We start from the raw sequence: 24348 nt of genomic DNA on the forward strand, positions 1-24348 counted from the left end.
ATAGATTAACAAATGGAAGATTCAATAGTTCAGCTAGGAGAGTTCAGTTGACAATGATAATGCTAAGACCTAATATTAAAATTCTTCTCCAATTTATAAATATATATATATATATAAATATAATATATTGTTTTAAGCACAAATTAAAATTTACACTAAGTTGAGTAATGAAACTAAATAACTATTCAGATCATATCTTCTTCTTCTTCTTCTTCTTTTTATTTTATTTTATTTTTTTTATTTTTGACAGGTCAAGGTAATGATCTTTTACCTAACTAATTAACACCTATACAATGAATGAAAGTCTTAACCCTTGATACGATTATAAGCACAAAAGGGATATAAAACCTGGATCAAAGAATGATTTATTGGCTAAGCTACACTGAGCGTGTGGTTACTGCTTGAACACCATGTGACCCGTCTCATCCACATCAAAAAGCCGCTCCACAAAGTCATCCCAACTTTCTCTCCTTCTTTTGGATGATGATAATGGATTCTCCGTATCCAATAGGCCAGAATTTTCTCCTACCTCCTTTTCATGAAATGTCCCATAAGGTGATGATGAGTAAGCATGGGGAATATCCAAAGCTACAGCCCTTTGAAGTGCTGCCCTGTACTCCTCGCTGTGTTCTCGGACAATAGACTCTTGTCTTTCCATCCTCTGGTGTGCCGGAATTTCCATGGCTCGATCTTTTTCCAGCATTAACTGAACAGACATGAAAAATAATTAAATGTTATTATTGCAGGGATAGAGGTCTCAAAATCTTCATACCCCTGTGTGTGCACCAATTGTTATAATAGATAAGAACTAAAGATACAGCAAACAGAAGTACTTGATCCAGAACGTTTATGCTATATTTGATAATAGGAAAGTAAAACAGAGAAAAGGGGGGAATTGAATCCATTGTTTGGTTATGAGAAATTTATAAAGAAAGAGATTTATGACTCAAAACTTATAATAAATTGTGTACAATCTAGAATTCTTGTTTTTCCATGGAAAAGTAAGTGGGGAAATTCATTTCCTAGCAGTATCTTTACTCCCAACATGGCATTATAATAAATTGTGTACAATCTAGAATTCTTGTTTTTCCATGGAAAAGTAAGTGGGGAAATTCATTTCCTAGCAGTATCTTTACTCCCAATATGGCATTAAGATGTATAGAAGACTAGGTTTAGCAAAGTTATGGCAGAGCTAGGGGTGAGAATTATGGTGTTCTAGTTGTACTAACTATGAATTCCATTATAAAGTTTGAGGAAGATATAACTACTCACATCAAGAGCCCTTTGCGATTCTCTCTCTATCCAAAGGATGGCATGGTCACTTGTTGCATTGCAGGAAAGAACTAGGTGCTCAAATCTCCCATCCACTGGTACTGCTGTCCTCACTACAGGTGGAAATCTTCCTATCCTGCAATTAGCAAGCATCTGATTATCACCTCAAATAGTTTAATCTCATTTTTACCCAAAAACTATTATCACCAAATTTCCATCAAGCGGTGAAATTTAATAACATGTTCTAAATGCGTATAATTTGAATATCAATTTGTACATTCATTTATAAACACCCTAGTGGAAAGTGTTGAAGTATCAAAATCGCATAGCAGCTATAACAAGCATACAGTTCTCAGCATTTTTGTTTTTTCCCTTTCTTCTGCTGAATCTAATATTATATTCCTCCTTTTTCTTTTTCTTTTTGTATTATTATTATTATTTTTTATTTCTCAATTTTGCAATGTACAACAAACATTCAACAATACTTCCCAGTTAAGTAGAACTATAACAATATTTTTATCGAAGTCTATTGTTACCTGAAGGGCTTTCGCTCGACAATGTGATAGAGGCGACCAGGTGCATATAGCCTTCTTGGATCTTTAAGCATCTTGGCCTCTAGTGTGCATGTATCCTTCAAGCACGTTAGGCAAAGTAAACATGGCAAACTGTCCAGTGAAAGAAAAAAGGAAAAAGTTCATTTAATCTAAATTTATAGTCAAAGTGAATTGTGAAAAAGTGTAAATATTAGAAAGGATATATATGCATCTCCTCTAATAACAGTTTTGCCATCCCTCAGAGACCCCTTTATAATCACTGAAGCTGGAATATTTTCTGGGCACTGTCAGAAACAAGCTTCCAGTTTTAATGCAGATGCAACATAAAATTTAACATTTTTGAGAAATCAATACAACCGAAACAAGACAAGTAAACAATGAACGTTTGGTCAGAGGCTGAAAGCCAGTCTAACCTAAAACCTTGACAATTATAACACCATCAAATTTGTCCAGAAGTACAAGGTTTAGCTCTCTCTTCAAGATACCTTAGTATGTACCCAATTTTTTTTTTTTTAATGCGTCTTAGTGTCCTACCTATGTAAACTACCCTCCCCACTCCTAAAGCAAAATAATAGTTAGCTTGACATACGACAAGGCTATAACGAATCTTCTAGCAAATGGAATTCAATCTTTTGTTTACTCAAATCTGCATTTATAGCTTTGCATCAGTTTAGTACAATTTAACATTATAAATATATTAGATATTACTTAATGCAGGATAAGTGACTAAGACATACTGTGTTTTACCAGAAAAGTGATCTGAATACATCCTCCAAAGCAGTTGTTGTCCGAGGTAAGAAATCATCCTGGTTCATCAAAATAACCCGTATTAAAATAGCAGCACAGTGAATCTTTCATAGGCAAGCAGCACATTAATTCCCTTAACACTAGATATAAACAACATTTTTTTACTATTTTAAACCCATTCCACCAAATCAATTTCCACATCCAGTTCATAAGATGTAACTTCTACAAAACTTTGCTGCTATTCTCTATATTCTCATGTTTCAGTGAAGGAACTAACATCCATTACTAGCTAGCAGGGTTTTATAAATCTTCAAGGTAATTGATATGACTTTAAGATGTGTTTGTCACCTAATAAATATATATGGTTCACCTTTAGGGGGTGCAATAATGACAAAAAATGAAAGTTAATTTAGTCCTCATAACATACACATTTCTGTTTCAACTTTCAACTAAACTAAGTATTTAATTCACAAAATATGGGATGCAGAACTCGAATATCTACCATAGAGTTTGACAACATTACCTGGAGTACCACTGAACTTATAACATCTGCATATCTCACAGCCAAATTTAGAGACATACATCGAGCAGGAGCTAAAGCAAAGCATCTGATTCTGTTCCTCTCAATATTTCCCAGTTTGTCTCGATTCTGCAATGCCACCATTGTCAATAATGCCACCACCCCTGCTCCTAGGGAATGGCCAAGGAATGTCAGGGTGTAAGTGGGGTACTTTTCGACCAATTCCCTCAAACCATCACACTCTGTGTCAAAAACCCATTCAGCAGCCTTCAATAGCCCATTATGGACATATCCACCATCAAATTTTGTCTGCCCCAGTTTGTTGTCAAGTAAAACCGCATAGTCACTTTCCTTTGCTAAATTGAGTCCCCTAATTGCCAGGACTATATCAGCATTATCATGATCAAGATAGATCATATACGGAGTCACACGACCAAGGGTTTCTTCATCGTTTTTTCGTAAGACTACACAATCAGGATCAATGCCATAACCTCCAGGTGGAGCCCAAAGAGGGTTACGAAGATCCTCTTCATAGGCGGATAGGATTAGACGACAGAGGCGAGGAACAGGCTCAAATTCTTCAGTAGTAGCTAGGCTCCAGTTTTCACTTTCATAGCCAGCAGTATAGAGGCATTTTAACCACACCCAACGAGCGCAGGCCAGACAGTATACACACTCAAGGACAGGAAGCCCACAGGCAATTGACATGGATGCCTATGAATAAATCATGTTAACAGAAACTAAGTTCTCCATATAAATATTTATATTCGAACACAGCCAGATAGGCAACCAACTGGATTCAATCAAGCTCCTGAATTCGGTCGAAAATCAGATGCATTATAGGATATGCTTAATTCAGACTCTATTAACACAACTAAAGTATCAACTAAATAAACAACATCATAAAAAAATATGGAAGCTTGTGATTCAAGAGCTAACATATATGAACTCACAAATATGTGGTACAACAAATTATAGGAAGCAGCAAAAGCTCCTATAATACAAAAACATAAAAATTAGCACCATACAAACAACACTAGGAATGTGATCAGATATACAGGCACATTAAGCTCCAAATTCATGGACCTCGGTAGTTTAAAAACAATAATGGACGACAACCAATTGGTGAGAAATTCAGTAACTTCGCATAAATTGGAGTTTCAGCAAAAGAAAACCAACTCTAATCCAATAGTACAGAACAAAACCCATATGTGACAAATTGAAATAGAACCAAACATAACCCAGGTTTTGAAATTTTGACAGGGGGAGAGTTTAGCAGCCTCTTGGGTTTTCTGGCAAACAAAACGCACAACCAAAACCCATTAAGATTATATCATTAACTTGCTCCTTTTGGATAGAAATTGAGAATCCCAGTAAACAAACAAGGGGTTTGATAGGTTTTTGAGATTGAGTGACTGGGAGCCTTCTTGGACTACGTTGAATGGTAGTTTGAAGCAATAGTTGGTAGATATAAAGTTGTATTGACACAAAATAAATATTTATACACACATATAATAATAATAATAATAATAATAATAATATTAACAGAAGATAGAGAGAATGAAGAAGAATAAGAAGAAGAAGATGATGGACGAGTCGTTTACCTGAAAGTCAAAACCATCTCTTTTTGGGTTTGGCTTCAAGAGTCTAAGAACGATACTGCTTAAGATTCCATTGTGAGCTTCCTAAGGCTGAATATTTGGTGCCGTACCCAATATTTACACGCACATACACAGCAATATTTACGCACGCATATACGAAAAAAAAACAAAAGAAAAAGGGTCCGACCGTGTGTCCCAGTCCACAACCCAACAGCACCATTAAACTTGCATATGGGCTGTCCTCTCTGTTTCCATTAGTCAAAGTATTATTATTATTATTATTTTTATTTTTTTATTTTTTTTTTGAGATAAGTCAAAATGTTATTTTATAAAGAACAATTTTTAAACTAAATAAGCATTACTTTCAGAACCATTGTCCGACGAAAATATATTAGTTGTTCCAAAAAAAAATTATTATTTGTAATTCATTATATTCATGACATAACTATATATATATATTTTTTAATGAGTATATTAAGTGTAATTTATAAACAAACTGCCATTTCTATTTTTTCCAAATATACCTTTGTAAATTATAAAAAAAACTGCCATCACATCTTAATTTTGTTTTGCTTCATTTAACAACAGCTAACAATGTAATATATTTACTATCATCTCATAAAACTGTTTATTTCGTATAATTTTAGATTCTTTGATTTTCTAAATTTTCGTAGGATTATAATTATTATTATTATCTTTTTCCTTTTTTTTTTTCTTTTTTGAATTGAGAGGATTTGTTCATGGAATGAAATGGAATAAAACTAAAATGTGATGGGAATAATTTGTAATTTTCAAAAATATAGAAGGCATATATACATCATATTAATATCAGCACTTCTTTTTTAAGCTTTTGGATAAGGTTAAAAATTAAAAATTAAAAAATAAAATTATATTTATTAATCATTAGTTTAAATATAGTTTGTTTTTTCTAATTAAAATTTTAATATGTTATTAAATTCATATTTATTAATTTTTTATATTTAAATTTTAACAATTGATATCATTTATAAATTAATAAAAAAAATCTGATATTAATATTATTAAGTCATTCTAATATAAGTAAGACTGTATATATATTTAGATTAATTTTTTCAATCAAAAAATTTTAATTTTGTAAAATAAAATAGAATGTAAAAAAATTAAACTGAAATAGAAATGAACCATTTATTCTAACTAACTTGAATTGTATTGTGATTTTATAAAATTATGATATTTTAATTGGATCAAAACTATATACATATATACATACACATATATATATATATATATATATAAGTGTACAACAAAAGGGTTAATTCCACCTCAAATCTTTTTACAAGAAGATAATAACAAAGTGTTTTATCCAAAGACGATGATAAAAAAGATAGTAACTCGAAAATATGAGCATGGTTAGACCCTAAAACTAGCTTTGAACTATCGATATTTTTAAAATCCTTTTTAGTGAAGTGTGGAAGAAATATTTCATACCTTAATTATAGGGATGTCAATTTGCCCCGCCCATCCCCGAAACCGCCGTGCACCGCCCCTAACGGGGCGGTTTTTTCCCGAAAATTCGGGGATGCGGGGCGGGCTCGGGGCAAATACCTAAAAACCGAATCGGGGACGGACCGGGGACGGGGAATAATAACCCCGCCCCGATATATATATATATATATTTATTATTTTTTTTATAAAATTTTATTTATGTAAAATCATTTTTTTCTTTTTTTTTATTTATTTTTCTAAATATGTATTTTATTATAATTATAAATTTGTTCCTTGATGTATTTTATTATATTTTTATTGCACTGTAGTCATTTTTTTATATTTTAATCATAAAATAATTTTTTTATATAAATTTTTTTAAAAAAATATCAATTAAAAAATAAAATGGGGAAAACCGTCCCGCCCCGTCCCCGTCCCGCAAAATCCCCGATCCCGCCCCGCACCTAAAGAAACGGGAAAAATCGCGGGGATGGGATGTAAAATTCCCCACGGGGACGGGGACGGGATTTTAAAAACCGACCCCGCCCCGCCCCGTTGACATCCCTACTTAATTAGTCAATTTCCTTCCAGTTGCAACTATAATTAAAAGACTGAAAGTCTCAGGGACATTACGTTTGCACCAAATTGTTTTAATTCAATTGATTGTACTTCAAATCAATACAAAATTAAGCAATTGAATGCAAATAAAGCTTTGTTAGGATACATTACATAAATTCGTCTAAACTATTTAACATTTACAAATAGCCTATTTAAACTTTTAAAAATAAAAATAAAATCCTCAACTATAATTATATATAACATATTATCCTCTTTATATTGATTAAATGCAAAAAATGATGGTTAGCTACATTTTAATACCTTTGGTTTTTGTAATTTATATTTTTAACTTTTCGATTCTACAATTTAGATATTTAATTTTTCAATTTGTTGTAACTTGTATTTTTTTAACTTTTGATTAACAAGATTTAATAACAATTAAAAATATAGATTTTTATAATTAGTTTTAAAATTTTACACCATAGCATTTTATAGAATTTAAAAGTTTATATTTTTAGTATATTCTAATTTGAAATTTGATATAATTTAATATTAGTTAAGTGACTTGTATAAATTTTATTTTAATTTTTTATTTAAAATAAGGGTAAGAAAGTGCAAAATTATAAAAACAATTTTAATATTTTTCTTTTACTATTTTTAGTTTCAAAATTGATATACTGTAATATTAATTAAATGAGATAATTGTTAAACTTGTTGTTAAAATTTAAACTAAATTCAAATTGTAACAAATTAAAAAAAATTAAAACACTAAATTACTAAGTTAAAAAGTTGAAAATTTAAATTGCAAATCGTTTAAAATTAAAAATATTAAAGTGCAATTAATTCTAAAAATTATTTTATTTTAACAAAAATAAACTTTTAGTATATTCCTTATACTATTTTCCAAATTATTTAATTCAAACGTTCTTTTATTATCTAATTATTTAAAATAATACTTTCGTTAAAAAATAAAATATGGAAAATAATATTTTATTAATAAAATAATACTAATAGTAATTAATCGAATTTATTCATTATTAGAAAATATTTAGAATTTTAAAATTTTATTTGATTTTTTATAAGAGAAATTTTGTTTTGATGCATACCCTTTTTGTTTTTTGGAACACTTGCAAGTTTGTTGTTAATAATAGTTTAAGAGAGTTTTCAATATTATGTAAATGTCAAAATATACGCAAGAGGATTTTGCATAACTTACCAAACTTCTTGTAATAAAATCAAAATATTTAAATATAGACAAAATCAATAATTACTTTTTATTATTTTTGAAGAGACGAAACTATCTCTCCTCCAAAAGAGAAAGTTTTTTTATATTGAAGAGATAATAAGTGGGGCCCATCCAACCAGAATCGTTTTCCACGTGTTGTCCATAAAATTTATATCCCTTAAAACCTTTTCCTTCTTACCGTTAACTTTTCTCCACGTATTCATAAACCCCCTTTCCTATTGCCTCCAAATTTCTTACCGTGAATCGCAAAGCAGAAGATGGAAACCTATAGCCTTCTTCTTCCTCTTTGTTATATATATCCTCTGCTTTTGAAAGATTCAGAGTAACACCGAAAAACTCTAACGTACTGTCACGAAACGACCCCGTTTTTGCTCGTTCATGGACTCCGAATCGGGTGAGACATCATAGATCAATCTTTTGAATTTATTTTTCTTTTTTTCCATTTCCCTTTATCTGTTTGGTTGCTGGGAAAATTCTAAAAGAAAATGAAAGGACAGGCTGAGAACTGTGCGTTGCCACGTCATTTTTAATTTTTTTTTTTCTAAAATCAGGCTGAGATATATGTATATATTATATTTTATCTTTTGTTTTCAGTGATCGAGTTCTTGAGCTGCGTTCCATTGCTGCAGAGGCTGCCGAGCTCTTCTCTCAGGAGAATTGCTGAACTGGTCCTTGTCAAACACTATGGTGAATTTTTTAAACTTTTAGGTTTGCTTATCGTAGTATGTAAATTGAATTTTTCTTCATCTCTCTAATTGTGCGTGAAATGACGTTTAGGACTATATTCATATATATATATATATATACATATATATTTGGTTAGAAGGAATATATTCATATAGTTGTGTGTGAATTGATGTTTTGGAATATATTATATATATATTTTTTTTCCTAAAAACCAAAACTTTATTAGAATAAAAAAGCATTCAGTAAAAAATGTAGAGGATGATAGTCTTAACCATGAAAAAAGGTGTATATATATATATATTATTGGTTGAGTTTTTTGAAAGATAAAGAGGCCAGGGATTTCATTTGATCCTAGAAGTTTTGGAATAGTATCTGTTTTGTATTGTTTGGCTGCTAAGAATACAGGGCTAGAGTTATCCTGATTTATGAATATTTTTGTGTAGATCGTGGACAATATGTTGTTCGTGAGGGAGAGACTGGAGAGGGAGTTTACTTCGTATTGGAAGGAGAGGTTAGTTTGGTTTGTTTTTAATATTCATTTCCTTAAATGAGGGATTTTTTTTTTAGTAAAGTCTAATTTCATGGTTTACAGGCTGAAGTTACTGGCTCCATTAATGCTGATGAGCGAGAGCGACAGGAGTTCCAATTGAAACGATTTGATTATTTTGGTTATGGTTAGAAGCTTTCCACTTTCTTCCAGTTTTATGTTTGATAGTTCCTGTCAGATTCTTGGAAGTATGTCAATCTTTTGTGTTTAAAAATTATGCCTGCTAAAACGGTCTTCTGGTTTTTGTCATGTCAGAACTTTCTGTTGCTTCTATATGTATTTGAGATATTCTATAAAAGGGCTTGTGAAATTGCTATAATGGTAGATTCCCATTGTTTATTTGGCACTGTTTTGCTGTAATTCTTTATTATCTAAAGAATAGTAAGTAATGTTGGTTTATTGTAGGTAGCCTGATTTTGTATTCATTTGTGATTTATGTTTGTTGTCTATAGTTTAATGGATATTGTTGTGTATTTTTATGATCAAAGAAATATTATAAACTCTTGGTCTCTTGGTCACTTGGTCAAAATGTATTTCTCTTCAGGTTGATGGGAGTGTGTTTCTTCTATGTCCTGTTTGATTCTAAGTTGTCATGGAAGAATCAGATAAATTTTCTTTTGTAGGTACATCATCTTCTGTTCAGCAGGCAAATGTTGTTGCTTTGACTAAGGTAGTTGCAACTTTATATATATTTTTGCCTTTTCATACGCTTTAGTGTGACAAAATTTTTGCTGGCAGTTTTAAACTAGGGGTAGGGATAGGCTGTGTTGGTTTGATTTTTTATTAAATATGTAACTGTTCTATTTACTCGATTCTAAAATCTACACAAACCAATCCAATTATACATATAACATCCAACTAAACCAAACTGTTAATGGATTGGGGTGGTTTGCTGTGGGTGTTAGGTCTTGTGTTTGAATAGTAAAACCCTTTTTCTTATATTGAAAAGATGAACTTTTGAAACTGAAAGCTACCGACATAAACATACAACACATGCAATAAAATCAAAATGAGTAAGACCTTTAGAAAATATAGCAAGTCTACAGTTGGCATAGCTCAGTTAGTTTCTCTTATTCAACCAAACCACTCCATTTCTCTTATTCAATCAAACCACTCCATACTAGCTGTAGTTATTCTTTTAACCGAGTCAAGTGCTTCACCTCATCCAAGTTTGGATTGGGTTGGTTTGGTAGGTTAATTATATTTTTTCTTCACCTAAGCTTAAATATGTCCAGGTTTTATGTGCATCCTCTGCTTGGAAGTTTCTGATATGTTGTTTTCTTATGGCAGTTGACATGCTTGATGCTACCACATGAGCATTGTCTTTTGTTGGAGCCAAAATCAATCTGGAGTGCTGATAAATCTCTAGGGACATGCTCACTTGTTGAGAGTATATTGCATTTGGAGCCAATAGAAGTATGTTTCCTCTAAGTTTGTGTGAGCTCTTTTTAAGTTTAATTCGTATGTTTTGTGTACAAACTTTCTTCTTTAAGTTTAGTTCTTATGCTCCTGCAACTTCATTGACAACTTTGTGTGTGTTTAAAATGTATTTAATTTTTTATTTAAGTGCCTTCAGTAATATTATCCTAGTTTTCCATCCATTTTGCAATGATTGTTTTCCCCTTTATATCTTTTTATAAAGATTATTTAAGATTCTGAAAAGTACTTTAATCTTACTATATAAAGAATGATTATTTTGGTCTATGCTAAGATTTAATTATGTCTTTGCTTTGAAGGTAAATATATTCCAGGGCATCACTTTGCCAGATGCACCAAAATTTGGAAAGGTTTTTGGAGGGCAGTTAGTTGGACAGGCATGATCACAATAACTCTTTCTTTTCTGCTATGATATTGCACTTAATATTTATGAGGATCAGTGGATGTATGGTAAAGATATGAAGAAGATATTGGTGTGTCATGATAATCTCTCTAACTTGCACATTACATGCTTGCAAGACATGCATTTCATATAGTATATATTCAGTGCAAGTATATATGTGCATTTATATTGTTGGGAAATTATCTAAGCTTACTCTTGTGGAATCCATTTTCTATATTAAAGATCTTTATCACTTTCTTGGTGAAGTGGGCCATGTAAATTTTATTTTTATGGAGAAATTGGACAAAAAGAAGCCTTCAAAGAGGATTCAATATTTCTCTTTATTTTTACATTTTTTATGTAACACTAGATTTTGTTTCTGGTTACTTTAGTATTAAGTATATTCAAATTTTCCCTTCTGTTTTAATACCTGTAACTTGCAGGCAGTGGCTGCAGCATCAAAAACCGTTGATTATTTTAAGGTTGTCCATAGTTTGCATTCATATTTTCTTCTTGTTGGAGATTTCAACAGTAAGTATTTATCTCTAAATGATTCTTCTTACTTTTCATAGTTTGCATTCACGTGCACCATAATTTTTTAACGATTTTACGCCATATATTGAACACACCCAGAGTTTGCTTCTTTTTCCTCTTTTCTTTAGTCACCTTAGTAGCTATGACTGCAATTTAGCAAGTTGCTTATAAACTCTTCAAATGAGTGATTTGTGTTTTTTTTTTTTTTTTTTTTTTTTTTTTTTTTTTTGTATTATAAACTTTTTAAACTTTGTAATGTATCCTAGTGGATTGCTTGCTTGCAAGGTACTCCGTGAACTCTTCTACATGAATTATTTATGGTTTTATAGGTTATCTGTTGGAAACTTTTAAGCTTTGTAAAGTATAATAGTGGATTGCTTGCAATTTTATGGCCTATGCCCTTTGTTATAATAAGTCAATGAAGATGATACACCATAAGTACTTATCTTGTCTCAGCTATCACAACCAATTTGCAGTCTAACAATTGAATTTGAAATGGATAGAACCAAAAGGGTAAATAAGCTAAGGTTTGACTGGGATTTGTGCTTGCCATTTCCATGTCAAATTACATGGTCAGTATATTTGTTATTCTTTTTGGTAGAGGAGCATATAACAATAATTTCACTCTTATATCACAAGATATACGTTTACAATTTTGCAAAACCCAAATTATTTAATTTCCATGTAATCGTTGTGCAATATCATTTTCATGAAATGTAACGATTATCAGAGATTTATAAACAATAAGCATTTCGCTTTGCATTTGTAGTTCCAATTGTATATCATGTTCACCGTGTACGTGATGGGAAAAGCTTTGCTACCAGACGAGTAGATGCGATACAAAAAGGGAATCTCATATTCACATTGCTCGCTTCATTTCAAGTATGCAGTTTGTTATTACACATGAGCAAACTTTTGTGAGATTTGAATATTAAGCATTAACAATTTTTTATTATTACCCTGAATTTGGATCATTGTTACATGTATTCTATTAGGTTATGGCTCTGCATTCATATAAGACTTGCAATCAAGAACTATTTCTTAATCTCCTCTACGTATATACAATTAGTTATTCATTTATGCCATGTTAAACTAAAGCATCATGTGCAAAAATGTATTATCCTCAATTAAAGAATATTTACTGTAGCCAGAGTGATTTATCTATTAACTTGAAATACAAAGCCCTAGTGTGCTGCTTTGTGTTCTGGCCATTTGATTTTCTTGTGTTTCAATGCTAATTTCTTATTGGTAGGAGATTGACTCTTTTTGAAAATTTCTTAAAAAATTCTTGAAAGCAATCTCTGATTATGTATATATGCATGTATATACTGCTGTATTTCTGTATGCAACTTTTGTAGGGAGATTTTCTAAGATGTTTGCTGTCTTGGACTCTACAATTGTGTTAGCTGCAGATAAACTGCTGCAAGATTTTAAGCATGCAAGTTTTATAACAGTTCCTTGTGTTGATTTTGCAGAAAGAAGAACAAGGATTTGACCACCAGGAAGCAAAAATGCCATCTGTGCCAGATCCAGAGAGGGTAAATAGTATGCGGCTGTTGATCTTTATTAAAAAGTTTACTGTCAATTGTGATTGTAATTTTTGAACTCTGGTCCATCACAGCTTCTCAATCTGGAAGAGTTACGTGAGAGACGTCTTACTGATCCTCTTCTTCCAAGGTAAATTCCTTGGTCATGTCACTGCGTTATGCGATTATATGTGATGTTCTACTGCCCTGCTGAATAGACAAGCATGCTGTATTTATTATAATATTCCTAATTTGGTATTTGAGACATTACCCTGGGTGTCTGATGTTTCGTTAATGATAACAATTATATTCTGAAAGAAAAATTGTCTCCTTGTTTGCTAATATGAAATTAAATTGCTTTGTACTGAGTACTATTCATGAAGTTAGATATCAATATATATATATATATATGTGTGTATATGTATACACTTTTTTCCCCCCATTTGCCAAGTTGATATCAGTGTGTTGACATTTTGGGCGCTATATTTGGACTATAAATCTACTAAATAATTGTATATCAACGATTATTGTGTGTTGATATTGATCATAAAGTTGCAGAATATTAAAGGTTAGATTTAGTTGATACAGGACTTATCGAAACAAGGTGGCAACAAAAGAATTTGTCCCTTGGCCAATAGAGATACGTTTTTGTGAGCCTAACAACTCAACCAATCAGACAAAATCTCCTCCCAGGTTAGCCTGCTGTACTGTGTTCCATAATCTTATCTTTGCTTGAAACTGGCATATGCTTCTTGTTCAATCTCAACATATGGGCACTCAATTTTATTGTGTTTTTCCCAACAGATTTAATAATTGACTCCTTTTACTAGATAAAATGGAATTTTGTTGCAGTTTGAGGTACTGGTTTAGAGCAAAAGGAAAACTTTCAGATGACCAAGCCTTGCATAGGTATGCAACTTTCTTTAACAGTCAATACATATCTGTTTTCTTGTTGATTTCGGGTATGATGATTTTTGTAATTGCAGAAACATTCTGGCCCCTTAGGTTGCGGTATTTCCCTATATGTATCTTCACTCAATCCTATTGTTTTTTTTCTTTCCAACCTTTCCCCAAGTGTAGCAATTTGGCATCAGATATAAAATTTTCAGTTGATTATATGAAACTATATGACTGAATCACTTATGCTATAAACACTCATAATGAATTTATGATCCTCTGGTTAATGGTCCATTTTCCATATCTACGATGATCGTTTTTCCATTTTTAAATCGTCGCTTTATGCTTGTATTGCAGATGTGTAGTAGCATATGCTTCAGATTTAATATTTCTTACTGTAAGTTTGAATCCCCACCGTAAAAAGAATTTGAAGACAAGTTCAGTTAGTCTGGACCACTCGTAAGTCTTTGCATTAATTGACAGGAACCTTATATATTTAATAAGCGTATCATGTATGCGAACAGATAAAAAGAAAAGAAAAAAAAGAAAAAGAAAAAAGTAGAGCTATTTCCTTTTCCATATCGGAATGGTAGAAGAATATTTACATTCCTTTTCTTCTTCGCCATTTTTCTCTCAGGATGTGGTTCCACCGCTCTCTTAGGGCTGATGACTGGATATTATTTGTGGTAAGTGTGCAATTGTCTCCTTATCATTACCTGTTTTATTCGTTATTCAAAATGCTAATGCATCTGGCCTTGCTTCAGATTTCCAGTTCTAGTGCCTACAATGCTCGTGGATTTGTGAAAGGTGAAATGTTTAACAGAAATGGAGAGGTAAAAGACTTTATTTGGTATTCATACATTACCAAAAGTTATCCCTTGGTGTCCTTAACCAATATTCATAGTTAATTTTTCTTGAGTAGTCTCTTATCTACATTCAAGCTTCGTTTATGAACTGAGTTGATGCATCTCTTAATGTACAGCTTGTGGTATCACTAACTCAAGAAGGCCTACTCAGAGAGATTAAAAATCCAAATCCTGCTGTCACGTCCAAGTTATGAACTGTTGTATGCTACTATGAAACCTGAAAGAGCATTGCTATTTTATAATCCACGACCACTTTTAGTTTTGGTTCCCAGATATCTGCTTATTAGCATATTTATATTATTAGTGGGTTTTTATCATCAAATTTGTCTCCAAGGAGACATAATATGTTGAGTTATTGATTTCTTGTGGCTTTTATTATAATCAAAATGCTGTTGAGCAGTATAGAATGATTAAATAGTTTGATTGTATTGGTTGGAATAGTGAAATATTCATTAAGATAATGTCTCATTTATCCTACAAGTTTGGTCTATGTTTATATACCCCTCTATTTTTTAGAAATTGCAAGACATTCCCTTTGATTTTTCAGAAATCAGTGCATCTCGTGGTTTTATATTTGTTGCACTATTCTCTCATGAACATTTAATTTAAGAACTAAAATGGTAGCAAAAGAAAAAGAAAAAAAAAGGATGTATCAAGTGTTTTCCTTTATCATCTCTGTTTCTAATTTTAGGGAAGAAAAAAAAAAAAAGTTAATGATCTCCACCATAATTTTTTTTTATATTATATGGATTTTATTTATCATTTTCTCTCTTTTTGTTTTTATATTTCAAGGATCAAGTCTATGTCTAAATGTCTATTTTGCTCAATTTATATTTTCAAAAAAAAAAGAAAAAAGAAAAAAGAAAAAAAGAAAGGAAGAAGAACGTACGAAAAATAAAATAAATAAATGTATTATTATTTATTTATTTAAAAAAATTGTAAAAATACATACATTTCTCCAATCACAAGAAAATAATATCCAACAAAAAAAAAATACAAGAAATGAAAAAAAAGCTGTATTTCTACAGAATTATTTGGAGGAATTTTTCTCTTCGAATAAATAAGAATAAAATAATAAGTTATGTCATTTTCTTCAGATAATAAATGAATTTAATGTTTCTTGATAAAAAAAAAAAGGATTAAATGTTTCAAAATAAAAGAAAAATTAAGTGCTCTAAAACATAAGAATTTCAAACATAAAAAAGCAATAAAATGGATTCAAATCAATCCAACTTAGTAGAATATTTTTTATATTTAAAATTATAAATATTAATGAAAAAGAAGAATAATACTTTAATTAGATGAGCAACGGGAAAGATGCAAATCTATATATATATATATATTTTTTTTTTCTCTTCTTTTTTCTGATGAAATATTTTTCCTCTTTCAATTTTCTTAGTTTTTTCAGAAACTTATAATTAATTCAATTTTCAAGATTTACAAAATTGAATTCCTACATTGACCCTGCTTCTTTTTATAATTCAATTATCCCAAAGGAAAGGGCCCAAAAAAAAAAAAAAAAAGAAAAAAAAAAAACAAAAACAAAAACAAAAAATCTATTTTAATGGTGAAGTGGCCAACCAATCTGTTGTGCTCATTGTCTCTCTCCTTGTCTGTGTAGAACAAGGAACAAGGAAAAACAAAGAATAAACTTTCAAATTTCAATACTCAATTCACAGGTTCGTACAGGTAAGGCTTCCCAAATCATTTTCTTTCTGAAATCATATAAATTTCTTTTGGGTTCAATCCAAAATTACATTTTGATTCGTCATATTCTCCTCTCTTCTTCATTTCCCTCTTGGGTTGCTGAAATTCTGTTTTTTTTTTTGGTTGGTTTCTCTGCGGCATTCAGTTTTCTCCCTCTCCTCCTCTAATTTCTATTGCTTTATTTTTTTCGCTGAACATTTGGGATTCTACCTACCAGCTAAGCAGCTAGGAAAGGGCTAGAAGGGCTCGAGTTCTTCTCTGCATTAGAGGTAACCTACTCTAAAATCTTCTTTCCTTTCTTGCTGGATCGATTTGCTGAAATGTTCCAATTTATGTGGGTTTTTCTTTAATTTCTGAGTTTCTTTTGTTTGGATGTGGTGTTCTTGCTTTAGTTTGATTTTCTTGTTTCTTATATTGCTATTCTTAGGTAATGTGTAATTTTTTTTTCCCCAATCCAATTATATTTCCGGTTTTTCTTTGTTCAGTTGCGTTCTTTGTAGTTTATGCTCTGTATTGTTGCTTGGGTTTATACATCTGATAAGGTAGAAAACTTTGCATCTGTGAGTGATTGTTCTAGTTTGATTCCATTGAATTGGTTTTGTGAGTTAATGATCGATACTCAAGCTGAGTGATCATAAACCAGAAACAGTAAGACAATTTTGAGAGGGAAAATGATTTTAGTATGATTACTGTTTTGGTAAAGGGGCTAAACAAACAGGTTGACCATTATACAGTCGAGTGGCATGTCACGAATTAGTTGCTCTATTGCCTTTTTTCAGCAGTTGTAGGGCTTAGGAGGTTGCACTAATTATTTCCATGGAAGTGATGTTTAAGTTTCCATGGTGTCAGGGGGCCGACTTGGGCTGGGAATTGAAGGATATGAGTTCAATATTCACCACCCTATTGTGCCAAATAAGAAATCAAATTTCTAAATAACCATGACTACCACAAATGTTACCCCTATCTTACCACCCTCTCCTTTTACTAAAACATCTCACCCTCAACATTCAGTTGACAGACTCGCCTTCCTAATTGACAGGTCTAAGTCAATTAACCACCTTCTTGAAACCCACGCTGCTCTCCTCCGTCATGGATTCCACAATCATTCAATCTTGAACTTCAAGCTTCAGCGCTCATACGCATCTCTTGGTCGCCTTGACTACTCTGTTGCCCTTTTTAATCGCACCCACAATCCCAATGTTTACTTTTGGACTGCCCTCATCAACGGTCATGTCCAATGTGGTCTTCATGATAACGCAATCTTATACTATACCCAAATGCTAACCCACGGTGTCCAACCCAATTGTTTCACTTTCTCTTCACTTTTGAAAAGTTGTCCACTTGAACCAGGAAAGGCCCTCCATTCCCAAGCCATCAAGTTCGGGGTGGACTCTGATTTGTATGTGAGAACAGGTCTTGTCGATGCTTATGCGAGAGCAGGTGATATTTGGTCTGCACAAGAATTGTTCAATACTATGCCTGAGAAGAGTTTGGTTTCTTTGACAACGATGATAACTTGCTATGCCAAGTATGGGGAGCTTGATAAGGCCCTTGTGTTGTTTAATGGAATGGAGGATAGAGATGTAGTGTGTTGGAATGTGATGATTGATGGGTATACTCAGCATGGGATGCCGAATGAGGCTTTGTTGCTCTTCCGGAAAATGTTGTCAGCTAAAGTTAAGCCAAATGAAATCACAGTACTGTCTGTGCTATCTGCTTGTGGACAGCTTGGAGCACTGGACTCTGGTAGATGGATTCACACCTACATGGAGAACAATGGGATTCAAGTAAATGTTCGTGTAGCTACTGCCTTGATCGACATGTATAGCAAATGTGGTAATTTGGAGGATGCTCGCTTAGTTTTTGATAGGATTGACAGGAAGGATGTTGTTGCTTGGAATTCCATGATTGTTGGGTACGCAATACATGGATGTAGCCAAGATACTCTGCAATTGTTTAATGAAATGTGTAGGACTGGATACCGACCTACTGATGTAACCTTCATTGGCATTTTGAGTGCCTGCAGTCATGCTGGTTTAGTCAGCCAAGGACGGGAGTTTTTCAGTTCAATGAAAGATGAATATGGGATTGAACCAAAGATCGAACATTATGGGTGTATGGTGAATCTTCTCAGCCGAGCTGGGCATTTAGAAGAAGCCTATGCACTTGTCAAGAACATGAATATTGAGGCTGATCCGGTGCTGTGGGGAACCTTACTTGGGGCATGTACACTGCATGGTAACATTGCTTTGGGGGAAGAGATTGCGGAGTTTCTTGTTAGCCGGGATCTTGCAAATTCAGGAACATACATTCTTCTTTCTAATATATATGCAGCAGCTGGGAATTGGGAGGGTGTAGCAAGGGTGAGGAGCTTGATGAAGGACGGTGGGATCCAGAAGGAGCCTGGTTGTAGCTCAATTGAAGTGAATAACAAGATCCATGAATTCCTTGCTGGAGATAGGAAACACCCAAAAAGCAAAGAAATATATATGATGTTGGATGAGATAAATGGTTGGCTCAAGGCCTATGGCTACACCCCACAAACAGATATTGTATTACATGATTTGGAGGAAAGACAGAAGGAGAAGTCTTTGGAAGTTCATAGTGAGAAGCTTGCAATTGCTTTTGGGTTGATTAGTACTCAACCTGGAACCACCATAAAAATTGTAAAGAACCTTCGGGTGTGTGTGGATTGTCATGCTGTCACCAAGTTGATTTCAAAGATCACTGGAAGAAAGATTGTAATGAGGGACAGAAATCGGTTTCACCATTTTGAGAATGGGTCTTGCTCTTGTGGCGATTATTGGTGAATTGTAAAAAAGTCCATGTTAAAGTCAGAAACACTACTTTTAAGCATACCTTTGATTCTGATTGCTAAATTAAAAACATATCTCGGTATTATTAGTATTGGATTCTGTATAAAATGCATTATTAGTTTCCGACATAGGTTCATGTATTGTTAATGGTAGAACAGGTTATCATTTACCAAACTTCCACTGCAGTAGAATGGTTAACTAGCAGTCAAGTTGTCTACAGAGCAGTGCATCACTACCTTTTCTTGTTTGCATTTTTTCTTGTGTTCGTATTTTGTTCCTTGTGATTTTAGCACAATTATATCTTGTATAAAAAAATGAAGCTAATGCTAGTATTTGCCAATATGAAAATTCCCTTTACCAAATATAATTATATAACACTTTTATAATTGAATAGAATCTATACTTGCATCTCTTCTTGTTAGTCAACTGTCACAAAATACCCTCTTTTTTAATATGTATAAATGTTGAAATATTCTATTATATTTATTGAAATAACCCTTGAAAGCTTGATAAAGCTCAAATTTAACAATTTTAAATTTGGAGTCCTTTTGCTGCTTGAAAACTTTTATCTAAACAATATTTTTTATTTTTTATTTTTTGGCTAAGAATTGTCTTTGAATTCACTGAAAGGTTCAGTTGGAATTCCATAGCACAACTGATTTAGAAGGTGAACTCAGACATAAATGGCAGACACACTGTTGATGGGTCATACTAAGCTGCATGTCTTAAATCCTTTTGTTCATTTATCAGGACCTTCACTTGGCTGGCATTTGAATGGAAGAGCTAAATAGTGGATCAGATAGGAATAATCAAATGGAGCTGACTCAACAATCTCTTATTTATGGACTTCCAGATGACATTGCTCTATTATGCCTGGCAAGAGTTCCTCGGAACTACCATGCACTCCTAAAGTGTGTTTCAAAAAGATGGAGAGACTTGGTCTGCAGTGAAGAGTGGTACTCTTACCGTCAAAGGCACAATCTGGATGAGACTTGGATCTATGCTTTGTGCCGAGACAAGTCAGAGCAAGTTTGCTGTTATGTTTTGAACCCCAACTCATCAAGAAGGTGTTGGAAGCTTCTTGATGGGCTTCCATCTCGCAGCTTCAAAAGAAAAGGCATGGGTATGGAAGTGTTGGGGAAGAAAGTATACTTGTTGGGTGGTTGTGGTTGGTGTGAAGATGCTACTGATGAAGTTTACTGCTATGATGCTTCTATGAACAAGTGGACTGAAGCTGCTTCCTTGTCTACTGCAAGGTAATATTCCTCGTATTTTCTGTTAAGCAAGTTATTTTGGTCATTTGGTTATCTTAATTTTTTTCTAAGGCTTATTTGGTTTGTGTACAGATCGTGACATATCAGTTTCACAGAAATTAGTTTATCTAGTCATAGCTTTTATGTTGGATTGAGATGCAATGAAAATTTTTAATGTTGTAAATTAAGATAAATTAGTCATAAATAATCTCATTTGTCTAAGGCCATTTGAGAATACCATCTGATTTGAGACTTTCCTTCAAAATTAATACCATCTAATTTGAGACTCTCCTTCAAAGTTACGCAATTGACGGTAATTAATTTCCACTATGGTTCACATTTTCCTTCAATAAAAATTAAACAAGTACTTGAAAATTTTAAAATAAAAAAATAAAAAATAAAAAAATAATTTTTAATACCATAAATATTGTACTCCCGCCCAAGATAAAACAAAGCCAATTGTATTAAGTTCAGGTTATCTTCACCCACCGAGTGAATGCTATATGTATTTTTTAGTTTATTCAGCTTAAAGGATTAAGGGATTTTGTTGTCTCAGTTGGGCTCATATTTGTTGCTGACATTATTGACTGTCATATATCTTCATTTGTAGTGAAAGTTTTTACAGCATTTTTGTATATATGACGGTTTGTGTTGATTTTTAGGTACTGTTGCTATTTTTCAAATAAGAATTACACGATCTCATACACCTTGTCTTTTTATTTCTTATTTTTTATTTTTTTGTTATATATATATATATATATAAGTTCTCCAGACGTTCTTCTGGAAGATGTTATAGTTTGATCAGTGTTGGAACCATATTTATATTTTCTCTGTGTTCAGGTGCTATTTTGCTTGTGAAGTTTTAGATGAGAAAATATATGCCATTGGTGGTTTAGGTTCAAACTCAAGCGATCCACATTCTTGGGATACTTATGACCCTTCTATCAACACATGGATATGTCATTCGGATCCGAACATTGTCCCTGAAATTGAAGATTCTTTTGTATTGGATGGGAAGATTTATATCCGCTGTGGTATGTCTGCAGTAACTTCTCATGTATATGCAGTGGTTTACGAACCATCAAGTGGCACATGGCAGCATGCAGATGCTGACCTGGTGTCAGCCTGGCGAGGTCCAGCCGTTGTGATAGATGGGGTTCTGTATGTATTGGATCAAAATTCAGGAACCAGACTGATGATGTGGAAGAAGGAGACTCGGGAGTGGGTGCTCTTTGGGAGGTTGTCTTCGTTGCTTACCAGACCACCTTGTCGGCTTGTAGCTATTGGGTCGAGCATTTTTGTTGTTGGAAAGGGGCTTAGCACTGTCATGTTTGATGTAGGGAGTGCAGGAAATGTGGAAGGTGTAATGCTGAGTTCCTCCATACCTAAATTGGTCTCTGATCATGATGTAATTAGCTGCAAATGTTTAGCAATTTGAAAGATATACTTCTCTAAATGTATTATGAACTTTTGGGTGTTTGAATATCTCATGTAAATGAATTTATTACATAAAATCATAATATTCATATGTAAACATTTGACATGTAGATTATTATGCTATAATGTGTCATTGCTGTTTGTGAATTCCATTAGTTGATGTTCCTTAAGTTTTTACGATATTTCATTGTCCTCTTGAAATTATAAATAATTATTCAGATTTGGATCTTCTCTATTTATATGAAATGGAGGAGAGGACAAAGTTGAATGCTAACCAATCTATTTTTAAAACCAAGTTTGATAAAGTTGGCATTTAACTGAAGGCCATGATAACTAATTAAATTAAATGGTAGAACTTGATTAAAACCAACATAAGCTTTACATTTCGGGCCCCTAGCAAAGGCCGAGGCAGCCTTGGCCTTTAACCAACCCTGATCATCATTACATACAAAAACACTTTAAAATCAATTCGTTTTCCTGAGCAATGTCAGTACAATGAGACTTCAAAATCAGTATCAAAGGCAAATCTTATTGTATAAATTCCATCTCTTCCAAAAGCTGGATGAAAAGCTTTGGAGAACTCAAATCCTAAATCATTCTTACACTTCTAGTTAACACCAGCACAATATAAACAACACTAATTAAGGGCAACATCCTTGTCAGCCAGTCTTTTTCCTTTAAATGCAGGATGTATGATTCTGTTGTTTTGACAATCTAGTTGGTCGATCTTCGAAATACATTCTTTCATCCTCTTCAGAACAAACGGCATAACAGAGACATTATGAGCTATTTTCGCTTTAAGCAACTGTATTTTCTTGGCTGTTTCTTGATCTTCCTCTGCTAATAATGCTCCATTGTTAGAAATAACCTGCCCTGCATTCATACATGGTAAAGACCTTCAAGATTTTGGACTCCAAGCTAATTCAAGAAAATAAAAAAGCTTAAACAAACATATTAATGAAATAGGACAATTAATGGGCTCGTTGATAATGTGTTTGTTTTAAGTTTTCAGTTTTTCTCCAAACGCTATACTTTAGTTGAGTAGGATTGACATTTTCCACGAGGCATGGATTCAATCCTACAAACTCATTACCAAACAAGGCACAGAGCGTGCAAAAGAGTTTATAAGATCAACGTGTTTAAGTCTAAATTAGAATTAAGGCCATGCCAGTTCTAGCTTTTGTAGCTGTAGAAAATCTTATATTCAACTAGCAGATAGGGTAAAATTCTCTTTTTGCCACTGAAAACGAAGAAAGCAACGGGCTGCTTACAAGGGTAAATACCTTAGGCTGATTTCAAGCACAACAAGAAATGAGGTCATTTGCTGAGTCCTGCAACCTAGCTTTATACTTTATTAAGGACTGTAAAGAAAATATGGGTTTTTTAAGATTTGGAAAATAAATCTAGAAAAAGGCTTACGACAAATTGAATGGGTCTTTCTAGAGAAAATTCTTAAAGACCTTGGTTGCCAGATTTTTAAGGGCTAAGCTGGATTATGATATTGTATTACAATGAGCAACTGAGGCTATGTTGGAATAAACCCTTTTACCCCAAGTAGAGTCATTGCTCAGTAGACAAAGATATCATCCACTGTTCTCCTCTTTTTTTTTTTTTTTGGTTGTGCTGCTTGGTTCATAAGCAAAAAACAGAATATAAAAATTGCTCGGAATGTAGTATGGTTAATCTTAATCAAGATTTTCATTTCTTTGAATCTGTTCCTAGAGAGATTATGAACTTGTTTATCTCTCTTTAATAATTAAGGATAAGCCTCTTCCAATTATTGTCTATTTTCCTCTCCGATTTTCTCAGTTGCCAAACAGACCAAAAAACTGAAACCTCCACCCCCCACCAAAAAAAAAGAAAAAAAAAAAAAAGGTTCAATCTTGTAATACCCACAAAACAAAAAATATGCAAAGCGAAGCGTAAGAAAGAGTGTACCTGGTTTAGGATCTCCGGAGGGACAAGGGTCCGACCCATGAGGTAAAACGGGTCTCTGAGCAGCGAGAACCGAAGCGAGCGTGTCTTTGAGCTGGTTCGGGAGAGTGGCCCTGTAGTGAAGAATCTTCTGTGCCATTTCCTTGACCTCCATCTCCAACCTGTCCAGCTCTTCCGGGTCGGACCCACCTTCGAATCCGGATTCGGATACTCCATCCACGGTCTGCTTCTCCGGGAATTGCACTTGAGGTTCGTTTAACGCCATAAATTTTTTCGGATTCGGAGCCGAAACTGACCGAAACTGACCGAACGACGGGAATTCAAATGCTGGAGGAGGGGTTTGAACAAGATGTGCTAAACGC

General features: G+C 33.0%; 5 protein-coding genes across 9 annotated transcripts; 3 read left to right on the forward strand and 2 right to left on the reverse strand.

The window, feature by feature from the left end:
* Positions 1-70: 70 nt before the first annotated feature.
* LOC107408739 (uncharacterized) lies at positions 71-4872 on the reverse strand. Of its 2 annotated transcripts, none has more exons than XM_048478104.2 (6): positions 4698-4872; positions 3097-3807; positions 2574-2632; positions 1809-1937; positions 1273-1408; positions 71-706 (listed from the first exon to the last, which is right to left on the reverse strand). In XM_048478104.2, the coding sequence occupies exons 2-6, from the start codon at positions 3799-3801 to the stop codon at positions 395-397; spliced, it is 1341 nt and encodes a 446-aa protein (XP_048334061.1). In that variant the 5' UTR covers positions 3802-3807; positions 4698-4872; the 3' UTR covers positions 71-394. The 2 variants fall into 2 exon arrangements, with proteins under 2 accessions (XP_048334061.1, XP_048334062.1); XM_048478105.2 differs by having other exon boundaries at positions 3097-3904.
* A 3298-nt stretch (positions 4873-8170) lies between these two features.
* Positions 8171-15318, forward strand: LOC107404880 (acyl-CoA hydrolase 2). 2 transcript variants are annotated; one of them, XM_048477895.2, is made up of 17 exons: positions 8173-8356; positions 8557-8649; positions 9093-9160; positions 9242-9323; positions 9820-9866; positions 10487-10612; positions 10933-11010; positions 11459-11546; positions 12319-12431; positions 13025-13087; positions 13171-13226; positions 13664-13768; positions 13928-13984; positions 14330-14431; positions 14610-14658; positions 14737-14805; positions 14955-15318. In XM_048477895.2, the coding sequence occupies exons 1-17, from the start codon at positions 8341-8343 to the stop codon at positions 15030-15032; spliced, it is 1290 nt and encodes a 429-aa protein (XP_048333852.1). In that variant the 5' UTR covers positions 8173-8340; the 3' UTR covers positions 15033-15318. The 2 variants fall into 2 exon arrangements, with proteins under 2 accessions (XP_048333853.1, XP_048333852.1); XM_048477896.2 differs by lacking the exon at positions 14330-14431 and having other exon boundaries at positions 8171-8356.
* A 1113-nt stretch (positions 15319-16431) lies between these two features.
* On the forward strand, positions 16432-22198 carry LOC107404882 (F-box/kelch-repeat protein SKIP4). 3 transcript variants are annotated; one of them, XM_048477426.2, is made up of 4 exons: positions 16432-16517; positions 16763-16814; positions 20112-20617; positions 21455-22198. In XM_048477426.2, exons 3-4 carry the CDS (start codon positions 20136-20138, stop codon positions 22050-22052), a joined length of 1080 nt encoding a protein of 359 aa, XP_048333383.2. In that variant the 5' UTR covers positions 16432-16517; positions 16763-16814; positions 20112-20135; the 3' UTR covers positions 22053-22198. The 3 variants fall into 3 exon arrangements, with proteins under 3 accessions (XP_048333383.2, XP_048333381.2, XP_048333382.2); XM_048477424.2 differs by having other exon boundaries at positions 16440-16527; XM_048477425.2 differs by lacking the exon at positions 16432-16517 and having other exon boundaries at positions 16691-16814.
* LOC107404889 (pentatricopeptide repeat-containing protein ELI1, chloroplastic) lies at positions 16439-19747 on the forward strand. The gene is made up of 3 exons (XM_016011885.4): positions 16439-16527; positions 16763-16814; positions 17395-19747. The coding sequence occupies exon 3, from the start codon at positions 17484-17486 to the stop codon at positions 19353-19355; it is 1872 nt and encodes a 623-aa protein (XP_015867371.3). The 5' UTR covers positions 16439-16527; positions 16763-16814; positions 17395-17483; the 3' UTR covers positions 19356-19747.
* Positions 22199-22388: 190 nt separating the features above from the next.
* On the reverse strand, positions 22389-24310 carry LOC107404887 (uncharacterized). Its single transcript, XM_048477669.2, has 2 exons — positions 23990-24310; positions 22389-22924 (listed from the first exon to the last, which is right to left on the reverse strand). Exons 1-2 carry the CDS (start codon positions 24249-24251, stop codon positions 22689-22691), a joined length of 498 nt encoding a protein of 165 aa, XP_048333626.2. The 5' UTR covers positions 24252-24310; the 3' UTR covers positions 22389-22688.
* Between the last annotated feature and the right edge of the window lie 38 nt (positions 24311-24348).

Source organism: Ziziphus jujuba, chromosome 3 (assembly GCF_031755915.1).
Source record: "Ziziphus jujuba cultivar Dongzao chromosome 3, ASM3175591v1".
Lineage (NCBI taxonomy): Eukaryota > Viridiplantae > Streptophyta > Magnoliopsida > Rosales > Rhamnaceae > Ziziphus > Ziziphus jujuba.